The 21,046-nt window shown below is 41.1% G+C and overlaps 1 protein-coding gene across 1 annotated transcript in view; it reads right to left on the bottom strand.

Annotated features, from left to right (window-relative positions):
- The window catches only part of Cog5 (component of oligomeric golgi complex 5), a 328,259-nt gene that overhangs the window by 49,564 nt on the left and 257,649 nt on the right, over positions 1-21,046 (bottom strand). Inside the window, exons 15-16 of the mRNA XM_052738280.1 lie at positions 4,190-4,300; positions 2,714-2,776 (exon numbers count right to left, since the gene is read on the bottom strand). Coding sequence (XP_052594240.1) covers positions 2,714-2,776; positions 4,190-4,300 — 174 coding nt within the window. The remainder of the gene's footprint in view (positions 1-2,713; positions 2,777-4,189; positions 4,301-21,046) is intronic.

Genomic DNA, 21,046 nt, shown 5'->3' with positions numbered 1-21,046 from the left:
TTGCATGAGATTTAGAGTCAATTACTGTAACGTACTTTATTAATAGAATAAAGGGACAAAACTGTACTATTAATTCAATTGTTTAAGAAAAGAACTACCTAATGTAACAATACAATTGATTATTTTAAAGTACCAGTGAATTAGGAATAAATGAGAATGTTTAATTTGGCAAAGGTCATCTATGAAAAACTGTAAAGTAGCACCATTACATTTCAAACCTTATAGCTATTACTATACTACTACTACTACTACTAAAGTTAATTAAATTAATTCTTTTAGGTCAGGGACCAATTAGTGGAGCCCAGTTCTGTTCAGTATATGACTAGTAGTAATAACAAGAGAAATAAGATGTGGAAAAACAGCATAATTACCAAAAAGGAAGAAATAAAACTCTCAGTTTAAATAACTAATAGAAACCTTCATAGCTGGGTGAGACTTCCACTTAGGACAATGAGAAAGAGGGGAAACAGAAAGCATCTGGGGGACTGCCAGCATATCAAAGACAGGCATGGATAAATAGTTACCAATGGAAACAAAAGGAGATCATGTTACATTCCATAAGCTCTCGACAAACTAAGGAAGTCTGTTATACATTTTAAAAGGATTTCCTAAAATAGCTATGATTATAAAAATATCAGAGTCTCAACAATCTGGAATATTCTCTTAGAGAACATCAAACCCACACAATAAAAGAGATGTGAAGCATTGCCATATATAAATCAGCAACACAGTCACTATCTGCAATGAGACAAATGCACCAAAATTGGATCAGAATAACTGTGCCAAATGGTTAAATGCCACGTATCCCCATGCTTGTTAGAATGCAATGACTCCGTGTTTATTAAAAAATGTCAGCTGGCTCTCATGAGAAGACAGGACAACGTGGAGCACAGAAATGATGTCCTCTGTTCCCTACTGGCATCTGGGAATTACAGAACCTTCAGTTTGGTCATTCTGGTCCAATCTTACAGTATGATAATCAATCTTTTAAAAACTTACTAAAAGCAATTATTTTACGATGGCAGCGTTCATAAGGTTTAGTAACGAGATAAGCACACTGGGGAAAAGGAGGACAGAAAAATACGCAAGTGTCTTCTCTCATTCTCAACACATCAGATCTCTGCACACATGAACTCATGTCGTTGCACTGCTACCTGTTTGGATCTAGCCACAGAACCTATGGACTATATTTGGTTTCTAAACTCCCCCTTTCCTTTAAGATTTGTGACATATTCTCCCAGTGTTCTTAAATTCCTCTTTGAATGCATTTGTCAAAGTGTTTATTTGTAGACCTTCATCTCTCTATCATTTTTTTTTTTCCTTTTTTGGTTTTTCGAGACAGGGTTTCTCTCTGTAGTTTTGGTGCCTGTCCTCAAACTCAGAGATCTGCCTGGCTCTGCCTCCCGAGTGCTGGGATCAAAGGCCTGCACCACCGCCGCCCGGCTCGCTATCATTTTTTAACTCTTCCTCCATGATCTAAATCCAATCTAACAGTTTACATTTGTTATCACACATAGTTATATTGTAGCATTTTATAAATCTGGTGACTAAGGCAAGGAGAGCGGATTGATCTGACCAAGATTATAGCTGGTTAGATAGCTGAGATGGGATATACAGGTTGTCCAGTCTCAGAGTCTGTTAATAGGGCATTAATTAGTAATTATGAAGTAATGAATGAGTCAAGGTGGCAAAGTACAGTGGTACATATCTTCTAGGCCACTAAGATCTGTGTTTATCAGGCTTAAGACTGTGAGAAGTTTTTTGTTTCTAATACAAAATGGGCACAATACTACATAACTGGAAGGTTACTATACTGTTTAAATATGTGCCTGTGCACGTATCTGGCAAGCAGTGGTGCTAAATGAAGGGCTATTACTGTCATAAGAATGTTTAATTTGGCTGATATTTAAAGAGTTTTCTACTGTAAGTACTTAAGTCCCTGAATCTCACACAAAAATTAATGTTTATAAAACTTCTTTAAAGATAGGCATGGTGGCACATGGCTTTTGTCTTAGCAATGGGAGGAAGAAGCAGGCAGAGCTCAGTGAGTTTAAAGCTAGCCTGATCTACATAGTGATTTCCAGGCCAGTCAGGGCTACATAGTGAGACACTATTTCAAGACAAAAACAAACAAACCCCAACATCTTGAGTATTAGAAAAGAGGTATTTTCTCTTGGTATATGTTAAAATGAGAATATACTGTAACTTTACCTTTTCCTAGAAAAATAGGATTTCTAAACCTTGGCATTCCTGACATTTGGCACTAGATCTGGGTTGTGGGGACTATTCTTTACATTACAAAATGTTTAGAACCTGGCCTCCAATCACTAGATTCCTGTAGCATCCCACCTTGAGTTACGACAACCCCAAATGTCTCTAATATTTGTCAAACATCACTTAGGGACAAGTCAATTGGTGAAGAACCACTGCTTTGGGATGTCATTAGGAACTGCTACAAGACAGGAGATACTACAAAAACTCCGCTGTATACGTGACTGTCTTAGGTCAAACACAATCTATAGAGAGCAAAAGACCACATTTTTAAATTCTAGAAAATAGAAACACATATGTATCTCTTCCCCAGAAGAATTAACAATGTCTTACTTTGGGTATATACAGATCATACTGAATTACTTTGAAAGTATCTTCTACTCAGCCAAACAACTTTAAAACTACTTTGATATCTATAAAGTCAAAGAATAAATTTACTTACCTTTAAGGCTGACATTATAGTTTGCTCAGCTGCTGATGAGAAGGAGCTCTGACTAGCAACCACCTAGAACAGAGTTTTGATGCAGTTACAATTTTGCTTAAGTCATTTATTTTTGTAAACACTAATTTTGACCATAATATGACAAAACTTCCCAGAAGATACATTATAAAATATTATCATTACTTTATAACATCTCATACTTGCTTTAAAAATGAATTCAGGGGCTGGAGAGATGGCTCAGTGGTTAAGAGCACTGGCTGCTCTTCCAGAGGACCCGGGTTCAATTCCCAGCACCCACATGGCAGCTCACAACTGTCTGTAACTCCAGTTCCAGGGAATCTGGCACCTTCACGCCAATGCACATAAAATAAATTTAAAAAAATAAAATAAATAAATAAAAAATAAAATAAAAACAAATTAAAATTGAATTCATTGAAAAATTTGTGTACAAAGTACAGACATTTCACAGTTGAATCATTAGGAATTCAATTTTACTGTTAAGATAAAGGTCAGAACAAGGGCTGGAGAGATGGCTCAGTGGTTAAGAGCACCAACTGCTCTTCCAGAGGTCCTGAGTTCAATTCCCAGCAACCACATGGTGGCTCAGAACCATCTGTAATGAGATCTGGTGCCCTCTTCTGGCCTGCAGGGACACATGCAGGCAGAATACTGTATGCATAATAAATTAATAAATCTAAAAAAAAAAAGGTCAGAACAAATATTACTTATTTCTTTAAAAACATTCACTTTTCTTTAGGTTGACTATTGTTTTCACAAACATTTAAAATATAAAGATCAGATGTTTGCATTTCTACAAATCAATATAAATATCAATAAAGACATTTAAATCAGGCTAACTAAAACCATATTAATAGCCTCTGATGCAATAGAGAAATGATTAAAGGAAGTGGAATGTGTACTCTTAAACATATCTTGTCATTTTATGTTTCTGAAACCTACCTGCTAATTCTTTTTTGTTGTTGTTGTTTTTGTTTTTGTTTTTTCTAGACAGGATTTCTCTGTGTAGCTTTGGAGCCTGTCCTGGATCTCACTCTGTAGACCAGGCTGGCCTCAAACTCACCTGGCTCTGCCTCCTGAGTGCTGGGATTAAAGTCATGAGCCACCACCGTCCGGCTGCTAATTCTTTAGAATATCTTTCATTTAATGTATGAAATACATGTTTCAGAAGTACAAAGTGATAAAAGAACTTTAAAAAATTACCCCAAAATATGAGATAGCGCATGAAAATTAATGCTAAAGATTATGTTTTGATCTTTGTCGTTGTGGTTGCTCCTTTTCTCTCTTGTTTTGTTTGTCAAAAGGGTCTTGCCATGTAGCTCATTTACCTCCCGATGCTTCTGCCTTAGCCTCCCAAGTGCTGTGATTATGGGCATGCACCACCAAATATGGCTTGGAGGTTCACCATCCTTTGGGCCTTCTAAATATTTATCTTTATAAAATAAAGATAAAGGTTACCTTTGTTACTGCTTGGTGCAACTTAAACAGTGAATTCACCACTCCTACATTTCTCTTCTGTCCTTCAGTGAGAGGCCCAATCACCTGGCTTGCATCTCCTTGAGTAGAGAGCTGTAAAAATTCAACATAAAAAGACATACGAAGATGACAGATTGTATCTTTTATTATTTAATTTTTTTAACCAAGAGGAAATGCATATCCTGAAGACAAAGAAAATGTTAAATGGAAGTATTCAGGTCACTGTTAGATATAAAACTTTGGACTTCAGGCACAAGAAATCTCCATAGAAATAACACCTCAATGCTAACTCCAATTAGTCTTCTGAAGACCATCTCTTTTAAGACACATGGCTGATGGGCCCTTGAGGCATGCATGCCCCAAATGCCCCATGTGCCCTGTCATCTGACACATCATAGTAACTTCAATAACACTGGCAACTGTCAATAGGCTTTTCTGAATTCAAACACTCAAATAAGTAATAATTTTGAAAGCAAGTAAAGACAGGAGAAAACCTTGTTTGTATCCCATAGCCATCTTAATATCTCTGGAAATAAGAGGTGGAAAGAGGCAGTCATCATCTTATTTTTCATAGTCTTTTTAGAAGAAATTGCTGGTCGGGCAGTGGTGGCGCATGCCTTTAATCCCAGCACTCGGGAGGAAGAGCCAGGGGGATCTCTGTGAGTTCGAGGCCAACCTGGTCTATAGAGCAAGATCCAGGACAGGCACCCAAACTACACAGAGAAACCCTATCTCGAAAAAACAAAACAACAACAACAAAAAAAAAATTTGCCCATGATTATATTATGTATGAGAAAGCAATAAGAAGTAATATTAATTTCCCTTTCTTGATCTTTACTTCTAAATACATAGTTTAAGGGAAGGCATATGAACTACCTTATTAAATTAATCTCTATCAGTTACAGTTTAGGATTAAGGGAAAAAACCCATGCATCACCCATTCTCATGATGATTCCATTATAAACTAATTCTCTATAACATTATTATCCAAAGGCAAACCTGACCAGAACATAACATAGCTCACTACAGAGCTGGCACAGATCTCAAGTATATGGAACACTGACTGGCTTTTTAGGAGACAGAGCTAAATGCCTCTTCCTGCAGCTCTATAATCCAAATGAACCATGAAAAAAGCAATTGCTACTTTTTCTTTTTTCTTTCTTTTGACAAATATTCATACACACACACACACACACACACACACACACACACACACACACACACATATACTCAAAATTAACTTCAACCTCTACTTTTTCAATTTTTATTTGTAATAAAATAGAATTTAAAAGAGCTTTAGCAATTTTAATTTTTTATAAAAGGCAATCCTACTTTGTTAAAGTTGTAACCCATCATACATGTTATGAAGTCAACCAAAGACTTCTTGATACCAGGTTAAAGAACTCATTTATTTTGACTTACAGCAAGGGCAGATTTCTAACTTGAAATCAAGTTATGTTCTAAAACTGTCATGTGAAGTATGTGAAGTGGGAAAAAAAATCCTCTTTTCCTATACTATGTCAAAAATCAATCAGCACTTAGAAGAGTCTACACATCCACCTTAACCTAAAAATTGAAGAGATCTCATATTAGTAACTTAACAACACACCTGAAAGCTCTAAAACAAAAAGAAGAAATCACACAAAAGAAGAAGTTAGATAGTGAGAAATAAACTGAGGACTGAAATCAACAAAATAGAAACAACAAAAATAGTACAAAGAACCAATGAAACAAAAAGTTGGTTATTTGAGAAACTCTATATAAGATTGACAAATCCTTTTGCAAACTAACTAAAAAGAGAGAGAAGATCTAAATTAATAGTTAGAGATGAAAAGGAGGACATAACAACAGACATGGAGGAAATTCAGAGAATCATAAAGACATACTTTAAAACCCTGTAATCTACCAAATTTGAAAATATAAAAGAAATGGAAAATTTTCTCTATACATATCACTTACCAAAGTTAAATAAAGATCAGATAGGCAATTAAACAGACTTATAACCACCAGTGAACTAGAAGCATTCATTAAAAGTCTCCCAACCAAAAAAGTCCCAGGGCCAGATGGTTTTAGTGCAGAATTATACCAGATTTTCAAAGAAGAGTTAATACAAATAAATATTCCCCAAATTATTCCACAAAGCAGAAACAGAAGGCACATGCCCAATTCATTTTTATGAGGCCACAGTTACCAGGATGCCAAAGCCACATAAAGACTCAACAAAGAAAGAGAATTACAGACCAGTTTCCCTTATGAACAGATACAAAATTTCTCAATAAAATACTTACAAACCAAATCTAAGAACATATTAAAAAAAATCATCCACCATGATCAAGTGGGCTTTATCCTAGAGATGTAGGGATGGTACAACATACACAAATTTATAAATGTAACCCACCATATAAACAAATGGAAAGACAAAAACCACAAGCTCATCTCATTAGATACAGAAAAGGCCTGTGACAAAATTCAATACCTCTTCATAATAAAAGTCTTGGAGAGATTAGGGATACAACAGACATACCTCAATATAATAAAGGCAGTTTACAGAAAGCCCACAGCCAACATCAACTTAAATGGAAAGAAACTCAAAGCAATTCCATTAACATCAGGAACAAGACAAGGTTGCCCACTCCTTCCATACCTATTCGATATAGTATTTAAAGTCTTAGCTAGACCAATAATGAAACTGAAGGACATCAAGGGGAGACAAATTGGAAAGAAGGAAGTCAAAATATCACTACTTGCAAATGATATGGTAATATACATAAGTGACCCTAAAAGTTCTACCAGGGAACTCCTACAGGTAATAAACACTTTAAGCAAAGTAGCTGGGTACAATATTAACTAAAAAAAAAAAAAAAATCAGTAGTCCTCTGATATACAAATGACAAATGGTCTGGGAAAGAAATCTGAAAGAAACTGAAGAACCAAAACACCCTCACTTCAAGCAAGCCCCTCCCCCTAGCTTGAAACAGGCCTGAGTTTCCAAATTCTCAGAGCTGCTGACATAGGTCCCAGGACAAAGTCAGGATGTTTGAAGAGCCATCTGGTAGCAACTGATTAACCACAGAATGCTCCAATGCGAGAGGTAGTCTATAAAGTTTGACAAACAACCGGTTAAAAATACAAAGTAAGATAACACAGAAATTCTGAAAAGCCCCTAAAACTTGAGTCAATCAGAATTGTACCCATACTAGCACCCCAAAATGATGTAACCTTGTGGTTTTTAGGGGTGCGGACACCTCCTCCAGCCTCTACTGTGTTGGATGGCTTGACAAGGTCCCTGCTGCAGCTTGAACTGCTTCAATAAACCTTGCTTTTGCATTTTGGTGAGTTCATGCCTCTGGTGGTCTCTTGGGGGGGGGGGGGTGTCTCACGCCCAGGTCACAACAGAAACAACATCTTTAACAGGCCTCAAATAATATAAAATATCTTGGGGTAACTCTAGCCACGCAAATGAAAGACTTGTATGATAAAAATTTCAAGACACTGAAAAAAGAAATAGAAGAATATATCAGAAGATGGAAAACTCTCCTATGGTCATGGATCAGTAGGATTAATATAGTAAAAATGGCCTTTGCACCAAAAGCAATCTACAGATTCATTCAAGAACTCCCCAACCATCATTGATGAAGTCCTTCATTATGACTTGAGGGAGTCCCAGACCTCACACCCTGAGGTAAGCCTCCTTCCGTATGTGGATGATCTCTTGATTGCTTCCAAGGATCAGGACTTTTGCTTATAGGAAACCAGAGAGTTACTACAGGCCTTAGATCAGCTAGGATATAAAGTGTGAGCTAAAAAGGCCCAGGTCTGTGTCTCAGAAGTCAGACACCTGGGATACATTCTAACAGAAGGTAAGAGGTGGCTGTCACCTGCGCCAAAACAGACTATCCTGGCTATTCCTGCCCCTAATACCCAGAGACAGATCTGAGCATTTCTAGGCTCAGCAGGATTCTGCTGACTCTGGATACTGGGATTTGCTGAAATGGCCAAACTCCTATATGAGGCCACTCATGGGGCTGAGGAGTCCTTCCTCTCCTTTAGGAGCCTTTAAAGCCATAAAGGAAGCTCTGCTAAAGGCCCCTGCTGTATATAAATAAGCCCTTCTAACTATTCATAGATGAAAAAGCAGAGGTGACTAAGGGGGTCCTGACTCAGTCTCTTGGACCCTGGAAGCAGCTGGCAGCCTATTTATCCAAGCGATTGGTCCCAGTAGCCTCTGGCTAACCCAGCTGCTTCCATATCACCATAGCTGCAGCCCTCTTAGTCAAGGATGCTGACAGGTTGACACAGGGGCAGCGTATAGCCATAACTATCCCCAACTCCATAGAGGAGGTTCTCAAAAATGCTCCTAACTGGTGGATGACCAATGCCCAGATGACACACTACAGGGCCTTGCTCCTCAACCCCCTTGCATTAGGTTCCTCCCACGCATCTTGCTCAACCCAGAAAACTTGCTGCCTAAGCTGGAATTGGACATCATCCATGACTGCACAGAGATACTACAAGTACTTGAAATTGTAGTATCTGGACTTGACTGACATTCTCTGGGCGGATGGAGATGGCAGCAGCTTCATTTGGAAAGGAATCAGGTATGCAGGGGTGGCAACAGCAACACCCTCAGATCTGGGTCACATCCTTGCTCTCTGGCACCTTAGCACAAAAGGCTGCGCTGATTGCCCTAACCAAGGACTTACAACTAGAACAAGACAAAAAACTATCCATGTTTATACAGAGAGCCACTATGCTTTTGACACAGCACATGTCAACAGGGCCATCTACAGAGAAAGAGGCTTGCTAACTGCTGAAGGAAAAACTATTAAAAATAAACAAGAGATCCTAGACTTATTGTCTGCCCTCTGGCTCGCAAAAAGATTGACCATCATCCATTGCCCAGGGCATCAGAAAGGAAACTCTTATGAAGCCCAGGGCAACAGCACAGCAGACCATACAGCCAAGGAGGCTGCCCTGGCCACCACCAATTTACTGATAACATTACCAGATCCTGTATTGCTCGAGATGCCAGAAAACAACTGGAACTTTGTTTCTTAGTACAAATTGCCCCACAAATATATTATTATAATGACTCAGCTGGCAGGGAACATTTAGACTCCTCCCTAGGGGTACGACATAAGAGATGAGCCCCAATCCTCGTCCACACAATGGTGGGTATTGCAGGTTCTGCTGCCCTGGGAGCAGTATCACTGATTACTAACCAAGCCAGTTACAACAGTCTCTCTGAGGCCATGGAAAAAGACCTATTCTGCAACCTCATACGTTGAACAACAGGTAGACTCTTTAGCACAAATGGTTCTACAAAACAGAAGGGGACTAGATTTACTATTCCTAAAGCAAGGAGCTCTATGTACTGCCTTGGGTGAATCCTGTTGTTTCTATGCTAACCACTCAGGCATCCTTAGAAGCACCCTTCAAGAGCTCGAAGTAAGTCTCCTCAAAAGACAAAAAGAGAGACTGTTAGTTTTTTTTTTTTTTTTTAATTTATTTTAATTTATTTTGCAATACAATTCAGTTCTACATATCGGTCACGGATTCCCTTGTTCTCCCCCCTCCCGTCCCCCTCACCTTCCCCCCAACCACCCCCCCCCATTCCCATCTCCTCCAGGGCAAAGCCTTCCCCACAGACTGAGGTCAACCTGGTAGACTCAGTCCAGGTAGGTCTAGTCCCCTCCTCCCAGGCCGAGCCAAACAATCCTGCATAGGCCCCAGGTTTCAAACAGCCAACTCATGCAATGAGCACAAGATCTGGTCCCACTGCCTGGATGCCTCCCAAACAGATCAAGCCAATCAACTGTCTCACCCATTCGGAGGGCCTGATCCAGTGGGGACCCCTCAGGCATTGGTTCATAGTTCATGTGTTTCCATTCCTTTGGCTATTTGTCCCTGTGCTTTATCCAACCTTGGTCTCAACAATTCTCGCTCATATAAACCCTCCTCATTCTCGTTAATTGGACTCCCAGAGATCCACCCAGGGCCTAGTCATGGATCTCTGCATCCAGATCCCTCAGTAGTTGGATGAGGTTTCTAGCACAACAATTAGGGTGTTTGGCCATCCCATCACCAGAGTAGGTCAGTTCGGGCTGTCTCTCGACCATTGCCAGCAGTCTGTTGTGTGGGTATCTTTGTGGATTTCTGTGGGCCTCTCTAGCACTTTGCTTCTTCCTGTTCTCTCATCATCCCTAATCATCAGGGAAATGCAAATCAAAACAACTCTGAGATACCACCTTACGCCTGTCAGAATGGCTAAGATCAAAAACACTGAAGACACCTTATGCTGGAGAGGATGTGGAGCTAGGGGAACTCTCCTCCACTGCTGGTGGGAATGCAAGCTTGTACAACCACTTTGGAAATCAATATGGCGCTTTCTTAGAAAATTGGGAATCAATCTCCCCCAAGATCCAGCTATACCACTCTTGGGCATATACCCAAGAAATGCTCAACCACACCATAAGAGCACTTGTTCAGCTATGTTCATATCAGCATTGTTTGTAATAGCCAGAACATGGAAACAACCCAGATGCCCTTCAACTGAAGAATGGATAAACAAAATGTGGTACATATACACAATGGAATACTACTCAGCAGAAAAAAACAATGGCATCATGAGGTTTGCAGACAAATGGATGGATCTAGAAAAAATCATCCTGAGTGAGGTAACCCAGACTCAGAAAGACAAACATGGTATGTACTCACTCATAGCAGGATACTAGACATGAAACAAGGATGAATTGTCTGCTACTCACATCACCAGGGAGGCTACCCGGAAAACAGGACCCCAAGAAAGACACAGGGATCGCCCAATGACAGAGAAATGGAATGAGATCTACATGAACAGCCTGGACATGAGTGGGGGTAATGAAAGGCGAGGGTCGAGGGAAAGAGAGCTTGGGGGAGCGGGAGATCCCAGCTGGATCAACAACAGAGAGGGAGAACAAGGAATAGGAGACCATGGTAAATGGAGACTGTTAGTTTTATGCGGCGCTATTTACCCTGAGAGGAAGTCAGAAGGTACAACAAAACCCACTATAAGAGTTTATTAGGGGAAGGGAGGGACGGGAAAGGGTGTGCTCAGGCCTGTTTGAGAGATATGTGCAGAAGAGAGCGAGAGTACATGGGATCCACCTTTTATGGACTTCCCCGCGCATGCACATATGGGCCCACGTGGCTATACCACGCATGCACATAGATTATGTTATCACGTGCAAATGACTTGACCACACAGAGCATGAATTACATAGGATGCATGGACCCAGAAGTGACCAAGTGTCTCACCAGTGCATGTACGGTCATGGGGGCGTGGCTAGAATTCCTATCAAAGACAACAATCATTTTTTTGGTTCCATAAGCTTTTGATTGGTCCCCTTGTCTAACAACCCTATTGTCCTCCATTGCTGGTCCATTGCTTATTCTTTTGATACTCTTAATGGCTGGTCCATGTGTAATCGATGTGCTGATTAGATTTGTAAAAAACTGCATTTTTTTCAGTAGAACTCTTGATTCTCTGCTTTCAACATAGAACCATTGCAGACACAGATTGAGATTCGGACTCAGAATCAGGCTCATATACAGATTCAGAGGAATCAAGTGTTTGATTCTGGTATAAACGCAAGGGGGGAATGAAGACCCCAGGAATATGAGAAATTGTATAGCCTATACATATATTCTGGGAAAGTTGGAGCTGACAGCTACTGTGGACAAAGGTTAATTTTTAACAATTGCCTCTATGTGACCCCATCCTACATTCCCTTAACCTTTAACAGTTTCCTCTCAGTGACCCTCTGTGCTGTGTTCCTTTCAGCTATATGGGAAGACAGCTGTGTCAAGACAGCCACAGGCTTTCACAAATATCTTGAACTAACAGCCTGTAATCAAAAGCTGTAAATCTTGGAGTGATGTGACTCAAGGCCTAACCTCAAGACTGTAAACCACACTGACCCACCCCCTGCTGCTTGGTTTTTACTATAAGAAGAGGCTTGAAACCTTCTCTCAGTGTCACCATGTCAGAAGCCGGAATTCTGCCTGTGGCCCTGGCTAGCTAGAAGTTTTTTACCTCAAGGTGTCTGGAATAAAGTTTGCTATGGGTTAATAGACTTCAGTGGTTTGTTCCCTCTTATTTGCATGTCCCCAGGACCCAACAAGTACAAAATTAACTCACAAAAGTCAGTAGCCCTCTAATATACAAATGACAAATGGACCAAGAAAGAAATCAGGGAAACAACATCTTTAACAAGCCTCAAATAATATAAAATATCTTGGGGTAACTCTAGCCAAGCAAATGAAAGACTTGAATGATAAAAATTTCAAGACACTAAAGAAAGAAATACAAGAATATATCAGAAGATGGAAAGATCTCCCATGATCATGGATCAGTAGGATTAATATAGTAAAAATGGCCTTCACACCCAAAGTAATCTACAGATTCAATTTAATCCCTATCAAAATTCCAACACAATTCTTCACATATCTTGAAAGGACAATTTTCAGATTTATATGGAAACATATACATACAAAAAAAATCTAGAATAACTAAAACAATCCTGAATAATAAAAGAATTGCTGGAGGTATCACCATCCTGGTTTTAAGTTATATTACAGGGTTATAGTAATAAAAACAGCATAGCACTGGTACAAAAACAGACACATTGATCAGTGGAAAAGAACTGAAGACCCAGAAATAAATAAGTCCACACACCTATGGATACCTGATTTTTCATAAAGAAGCCAGAAACACATACTGGAGAAAAAAAAACATCTTCAACAAATGGTGCTGTGTAGAGGGCATGAGCTCACAGATAAGCACTAGAAAAACCAGAATTGTTAAACACTCAGGCTTTTTCTCACCAATGGAAGAAACTGACACCTATTTTCCATCCATAAAGCTGTGAATGCATGTGTTAACACCTAGTAATCTTTCCTATTCTGTAAAGCCAGCCCCATCAATACCCCAGAATCATGAGCACTGTTACTCAGTCAATAGAACTCATTCTTATGCTATTACAAACCCTTCCTCCCTTGCCTTTCTCCTGAGCCCTGTTTCTCAGTCAATAGAACCCATTCATGTGGAAAAACAACACAGGTGCTTTGTTAAAGAGATGTACTTTGCAAAGGAGTTTCAATGCAGCCATGCCTAAAGCTTTGCTGTTATAACTGTCACATGGAAACTTGTTGGTTTAAATGTGTACAAAAATAAGCCCCTTGGTGTCAAACTGTTGGCATTCAGACTCATCCCTTGGGGACCTGGCCAATACCTTGGCAGCTCAGGGTCCTGTGGTGATATATTTGTAATCTAAGAAATAACGCTTGCCTGAAGATCAGAGGACAGAGCTAGCCATAGAGGTCAGGCAGTGGTGGCACATGCCTTTAATCCTAATTTCTGTGAGTTCAAGGCCACATTGGGCTATGTGAGATTAATCCATTCTAAAAGAGAAACAGAGCCAGGCAGTGGTGGCACACTCTAATTCTAGCACTTGGGATCACACACCTTTAATCCCAGCACTAGAAGTGATAATTGTTAGAATTCTGTCCTCACTCCAGCTGCATGACTGCACATGCGCAGTTCAGGAACTAGACAAGGGGTCTTGTGTCTTATGCCATAAGTGTGCCCTGGTGATTACGTACATGCATTGTGGTCATGCAATCTACACATGCATGGCATTGCTCTGTAAGCCCACCTGTGTCTTAATGAGCTGTGACTCAGACCCCACCTTCTCTCTCGGTTCTGTTCTCTCTTCCCCCTACCATCTTTCTCTCTCTGAATGTGCTCCTTCCCCAGGCATGGTTCTCCCCCCCCCCCAGCCCCCCGCCCACCCCTCTTCCTCCTAATAAAGCTCTGATACTCGGTAGTCCTGGCCATGCCTTGTGACCTTTCTGTGCAGTAACCAGTGCCGGTAATTAGTGCTGCTTATCATTCTTACAGATATGGCTCGGCAGAGAAAGGAACATAAGGCGGAAGGAGACAGGAACTCTGGCTCTTTCAGGCTGAGGAGTTGGTGAGGTAAGAGATGGTGGCTGTGGCTTCTTTGCTTCCCTGATCTTTCAGCTTTCACCCTGATATCTGGCTTCAGGTTTTTATTGTAAGACCATTTAGGATTCGTGCAACAGGGTCCTGACAACTTCATGAGCTCACTGCTAAGTGGTCTCTCCGGGCATGCTTGAAAGTCCCCTCATAACAGGTGGGGCCCCACCCACCTTCTCTCTCTTCCCCCCCCCCTTTCTCTCTCTCTCTCCCTCCCTCTCTCTTCCCACGAGGCAGCTCTATGCTCCCTTCCTCTCTCCCCTCTTCCTTCCCCTTCACCACTATTAAACTCTCCACGAGAGTGCCATCTGCATGGTGTGAGTGACTTTCCGCCATGCCCTTTGGCTCCATCTGCCAAGGCTGCTGCTGCGCCATTTTTAAAATACAGCATTGGTTCTGTGAAAACTCAGGAGGCTCTCCTGGCAGTTCCTCAGTCTGAGGCATGCTGGGACCCTGGACCACAACAGGCCCACTTTCCAGCTCACTGATGGCTCACCACCCCATCCACCAGTAGCAATTCTGTAAGCTTCAACTGGGTTATCACACCCCTTCGGGAGCTGCCCATAATCCCACAACTCCTTTAGGCCCTTGTAGATTTTGTGACACCATTCCTGACCTTTTCCTATGGATAAGACCCCTCTTAGAGCTTGGTTTTTGTCCTTGCCTTCTGGCCTCTATGAAAGACCTGATACCAGGCACCAAAAGCCTCCTCTGGCTTAACCAAGCTAAGCTCAACCCCCACTGGGTGTGATGAGGATTCTCTGAATGGATTGGTCCTTGTTCGGTCCTCCCTTAGTCCTGGGGACATCCACGATTAGAGGCTGCTCCACCCGTGGCAGATTTTTTTCACTCACCAACAGCTTTGCCTTCAGTATTCTTCAGACCAGACAGTCAGGGAACCGAGAAAGAATTCTCCACTTTTTCTTTGCTACAAAGACCTGTCTATGTCTGTTTCTTTCTCTTTAAATGTCCTGTCTGTTTGCTATAATGTAAAAGGCAGAGAAGGAGAAGCCAGCTTCATCTCACTCAGCACACACTGGTTCTCCCTTTCTTATTTACTCAACTTCTGTTTCATATATCTGTGTGTGTATATGCATGTGACTTGGATTTAACCCATGTATAAATGTAAGCTAGCTTTAATTTTACATGTATATGTATATAACTTGGATTCAACTCTGTGTACATGTTTATATAACTATTATTAAACATGTTTTAAACAACAACAACCACATGGCTCTCCTCCATCTTGGCTGGTGACTTCATCATGATGTAGACAGCCACGTTGTGGCTGGCAACCATCTTTTACTAAAGTTTACTAAGGTTTAAAATACGTTTAGTCCTTTCATGGCTGATATGTAGAATTAAATTATATTGTAAAATAAAATAAAGTTAAATTAAAAAAATAAAAAAAGCATAAAAAATACATTTAGTCCTAATGACCTCTCTGTTCATTTTATCTCCTTCTAGAGAAAGGAAGCAACAAGCCTCGAATATCTTAGATTCGTATGGACTTTTTGTATGATGATAGAAATGTAAAGCTATATTTGATTCATCTCTGGTTTATAATATACTCTATATGATAATAGAAATTTAACGTTATAAAAACTATTCAGATTAACAAAAGCTAACTTAGAGATTTACACCTATGTCTTTGCCAAATGTTCAACACCAAGCTTCTAGAGAATTTAAATAAAGGATAGTATAGGTTTGATAATGTATTTGATAAACAAGATATATATTCTATAATGGAGTTTCTAGTCCCCTGAGAGGGTCTTTTTCTCAGAGTTGGGCCACACCCCAACTCATAAGACCCTTTTCTTAGTCTTATGAAAGCCACTACTATATTAAAGCCTGTTAGGGAACACAAGTTGATAGTCAGTCAGTCATATCTAATGGACAGACAGACCTCAAATGCTCAGAGATCTACAGAATATGGCACTTAAGATGTTTAACTAAAAAGCTTTTTGTGATAGAGAGACATGCTGGCTCCCGGCAGCACCTTTATTTCCTCCAAAGAAGATGGCTGGGCACTGAAGAACCTCCACTTGTTTCAGAATGGCAACACCAGCCACTGAGCAAAACTGTCTTTTGCCTCAACTGCTGCCTTCTGTGGATAACAGGACTGTGGATAACAGGACTCAGGGAATCCACTGCTTCACTTTTGCCTAGAAAATGTAGGCTGGTTCTCCCCATAAGTTCCTACCCTACAGCTGTCAGATCTTCTGAGGCCTGGCAGTCGAAGACTGATGTTGTTACCCTGAGACCTGATCTCAATGACCATGGAGGACCCTGGGATGGCTGTCTAGGTAGTCAGCAGGTAAGTCTCTGTCACTTTCAATCACTAACTCAGGTAAAATTTATCCTTCTCAGATCTCTGATGCCGTTTGATGACTCTTCTGCTCATTTTATTTCTCCTTCTCAGATCTGATGATGTTTGACAACCAGGGACCTTTAGATTTGCCAGATAACAGCTCTCCCCCTGCTTCCACATTAGAGAGGGTATGGAAGCCTCCCAGCCTTTTGCTATGTCACCAAGATGTAAATCTGTTCCAGTTGTTTTATAGACACTTGCAGGTCCTGCACAGATCCACCCCTACTGCCAGACTCATGCCAAGGCAAACCTGCAGGGGGTCCTCCAGATACACCTGCCCCTGTACCAGCTCCGAGGATGCCAACTGGGCAAACACTGGCAGGTTAACTTCACCCACATGCCTTCTCATCAAAGCTCCATTATCTTCTAGCTGGTTGATACTTTTACAGGATGGATAGAGGCGTTTCCCACCTCCTGAGAAATAGCAGATGTGATGGCTCAGGTACTCCTGAAGAACACATCATCCCTCAGTCTGGCATGCCATCTCACCAAGCTCCTGGGACTTCACTGCTGGTACCACCTCTCCAGGCTCAAGCAGGCACCTATCCAGCAACTAGAACCTGGTTTTCCAAGATGTCCCAATGAAGGGCATATCTGTTCCCATGTCTCACTCATTTACCCTTGCTTCTTCTGTACAACCAAGGCACTTCTCTGTTCCACCCTTTCAGGCAGTTATCACTCTTCCCATGGCTAGCCCAACTCATGGGGCTGATGACAACTATCTATTTTTTCTTCTAGCAATCTGCCTTCTCAGTTCCCTCAAGGAACAGATCCCTGAGGTCTCCATGATGACAGCTAACCGAATGCTCCTTCATTTACCCCTCCCGCTATGCATGACCCTGATTTCCAACTTCCCCCGTCCCACTATGATTCCAAATCAGCAGAAAGCAGTCTCGAGAATTCAGTGCCCCTCATTCCGGCCCCACTTGCCACCAATAACTCACCCTTTTTATAATGATGAAAAGGGAGGAATGTTAGCATTCAAGACATGCCCCTTGGGGACCTGGCCTTGGCTAGCTCAGTGTCCTGACGTTATGTGCTCATTGCTATGTGGTCTCTCTTTGCATGCTCGAAGTCCTCTCATAAAAGGTGGGGCGCCGCCTACCTTCTCTGTTCTCTCCTCAGCCCCCCACCCATTCTCTCTCTCCCTCCCTCTCCCTCTTTCCCTCTCTCTCTCTTCCCATGAGGCAGCTCTATGTTCCCTTTCTCTCTCCCCTCTTCCTTCTCCCTTCACCACTATTAAACTCTCCACATGAGTGCTGTCTGCATGGTGTGAGTGACTTTCCATCATGCTCCTTGGCTCCACCTGCCAAGTCTACCACAGCACCATTTTTGAAATACAACACAAACTCCAGAAGTTTAGCCCAGTACTGGCTAAATCAAGCTGACCTGAGTTTCATTCTCACTGCACCAGGATCATTTTGCTGCTGGCCATGATGCTTGCAGGGACCCCTGCATCACTGGACAAACTTGAGGGCTACATATAGAAGACTTGAAATAGATACATTCTTATCACCCTGCACAAAACTCAACTCCATATGGATCAAAGACCTTAACATATGGCCAGACACCCCGATTTTGGTAGAAGACAAATTGGGGAATACTCTTTAACTGGTTGTCACAGGAAAAAACTTTCTGAATAGAACACTGACAGCACAAACACTAAATGGGGTCTCATGAAACTGAAAATCTTCTGCACAGCAAAGGACACTGTCATTTGAACAAAGCAGCAGTCTACAGAATAGGAAAAGATTTTTACCAACTGCACACTCAATAGATGGCTAATATGCAAAATATATAAAGAACTAAAAAATCCTGGATATCAAGAAAACAAAGAATCCAATATAAAAATGGGGGTACAGAGGTAAACAGAATTCTCAAAAGAGGAAACTCAAATGGCTGAGAAACACTTGACAAATGTTCAATATCCTTAGTCATCAGGGAATTGCAAATCAACACTACTTTGAGATTCCATCTTAACACTTGTCAGGATAGCTAAGATCAATAAAACAAAAGACAGCTCATGCTGGTGATGATGTGGAATAAGGGGAATACTTATCCATTGCTGGTAAGAGGGCAAACTTGTACAATCACTAGGGAAATCAGTTTGGCAGTTACCCAGAAAGCTGGGAATTTATCTACCTCATGATCCAGCTATACCACTCTTGGAAATATATACAAAGGTCATTTCATCCTACTACAGAGACACTTGCTCAATCATGTCCATTGCTGCTGGCTATTCATAACAGCCAGAAATTGGAAACAACCTAGATGCTCCTCAACAGAAGCCTGGACAAATAAAATGTAGTACATTTACACAATGGAGTATTACTCAACTGTAAAAAAATAATAATGATAATATCATGAAATTTGCAGGCAAATGGATGGAACTAGAAAAATATCCTCCTGAAGTAATCCAAACCCAGAAAGATAAATAAGGTATGTATTCACTTATATGTAGATATTAGCCATTAAATAAATGGTAACCAAGCTACAATCTCTACAGAGAAGATAGGTATAGAAGAAGGGACTGGGAAGGGGACACATGGATTTCTCTGGCAGGGGGAAAATAGATTTTATGTGTGGCCTGAGGGTGGAGGGGCAAGAATGGGAGGATCAGGTAGGGAGGGGAGATGGGGGTGAGGGAAAGGGATGTGGGGAAAAGACAGATAGAATTGGGGGTCATTTGAGGGATTGTATGAAAACTTAGTCCAGTGGAAGCTTCCTAAAATATCCGAAGGTAATCCTAAGGAAGTACACAAACAATGAGGGAGACAGAGTCCCATTGGCCTTATCATCAAATAAAGCTTCCAAGTATCAAGACTGGGTTTCATTCAACTGACTTGTTGGCCAAAGTCATCCCAATGAAATCCCCAAACAACCCAGGATGTTGTCAATACAAAAGGCTGTTCTCCACAAATTGATAACAAGGCCCCATTACTGAAGATAATACTCACACAATTTGCTGAACATGGAGGTTGAGCTGGTGCCTACATACCCCTACACTGTAGTATCTTTGGAACAGGAAGAGGACATTGCAGTCTATCAAAAGAGAAATGCAAATATCAACCCAGACACAAAACCTTTGAACTACAATCTGTCCTGCCTGCAAAATACACTCAGGCAATGGTGGCACAAAGCTTGTAACAAACCAATATCTGAACTGACTTATGGTCCACTCCATGAAATCATGAAATCCCTAGGTAAATGGCTGGGACTAGAAAAAAATCATCCTGAGTGAGGTAACTCAGACCCAGAAAGACAAAGATGGTATGTATTCATTTATATGTGGATTTTAGCTGTTAAGTTATTGATAAACAAGATACAATATGTATAATCACAGAGGTTAGGTGCTGTGAGGTATCTTTCTATATGCTGTGAATGTATGTGTTGCTCCCATTGGCTAATAAATAAAGCAGCTTTGGCCTATGACAAGGAAGTTTAAGAGGCAGGCAGAAAATTCAAGCAGAGATACAGAGAGAAGGGTGGAGTTGGGGAGACATCAGCCCACCATCTAAGGAGTAACATGCAATGGGACACAGGTAAAGCAACAGAACATGTGGCGATACATAGATTAATAGAAATGGGTTAAGTTATAAGAGCTAGCTAGCAAGAAGCTTGAGCCATAGGCCATACAGTTTGTAATTAATATTCATCCATACTGCGTGGCTGGAGAAACTTCCAGCTTCAGTTAGGTAGAAAGTAAGGGACAAGTGGGGGGGGAGGCACTGATCTTGTTAGGAAAAGAAAGTAGGATAGTTATGGATTAAACAAGGTGCTGGAATGGGAGGACCAAACAAGGGAGGACTAGCAAGGCAAGGGAGGGAATATAGGAAGGGGTAGTTAAACTAAGGGCCATTTGAAGGGTTGTATGGAAACATAATACAGTAGAAGCTTCCTATAATATATATATGAAAGTGATCTAAATTAAACCACCAAATAGTGGGAAATAAAGCCCCCAACTAGACATATCTTGCCACCAAATGAAGCTTCCAAAAAGTACAGGTACTGGGTTACATCTACGTTATGTGTTGGTCAAAGGGGTCCCAAGAAAACCTCCTAACAACCGAGGCTCTTGTCAAGGCTGACAGTAAGGCCCTATTACTGAAGACAACACTGACATAACTCATTGAACATGGAGAAGTCAAGTTGGTACCTACTTACAGCTCCCACTCTACGAACTGGTATCTATGGTACTAGAAGGTACTTTGTATGCTACCAAAGGAGAAAGATAAACATGAACCCAGCGATAAACCCTTCAATCTTTAAGAGTGATCTGTCTGCAAGATATGCTAGTGCAATAGTGGCAGAAAGCTTGTGGGAGTAACCAATATCTGATCTGAGTTAAGGCCCCCTCTACGGGAATCTATACCCAGTATTGCTTGGGAGGGTGGGAGGGGGCAAGAACCTGAGACTAGATAGGTCATGG

Source organism: Peromyscus californicus, unplaced genomic scaffold (genome assembly GCF_007827085.1).
Source record: "Peromyscus californicus insignis strain IS unplaced genomic scaffold, ASM782708v3 Scaffold_15__1_contigs__length_86483966, whole genome shotgun sequence".
Lineage (NCBI taxonomy): Eukaryota > Metazoa > Chordata > Mammalia > Rodentia > Cricetidae > Peromyscus > Peromyscus californicus.
The sequence above is the reverse complement of the archived record's forward strand: the minus strand, read 5'-3'. Positions and strand labels throughout refer to the sequence as shown.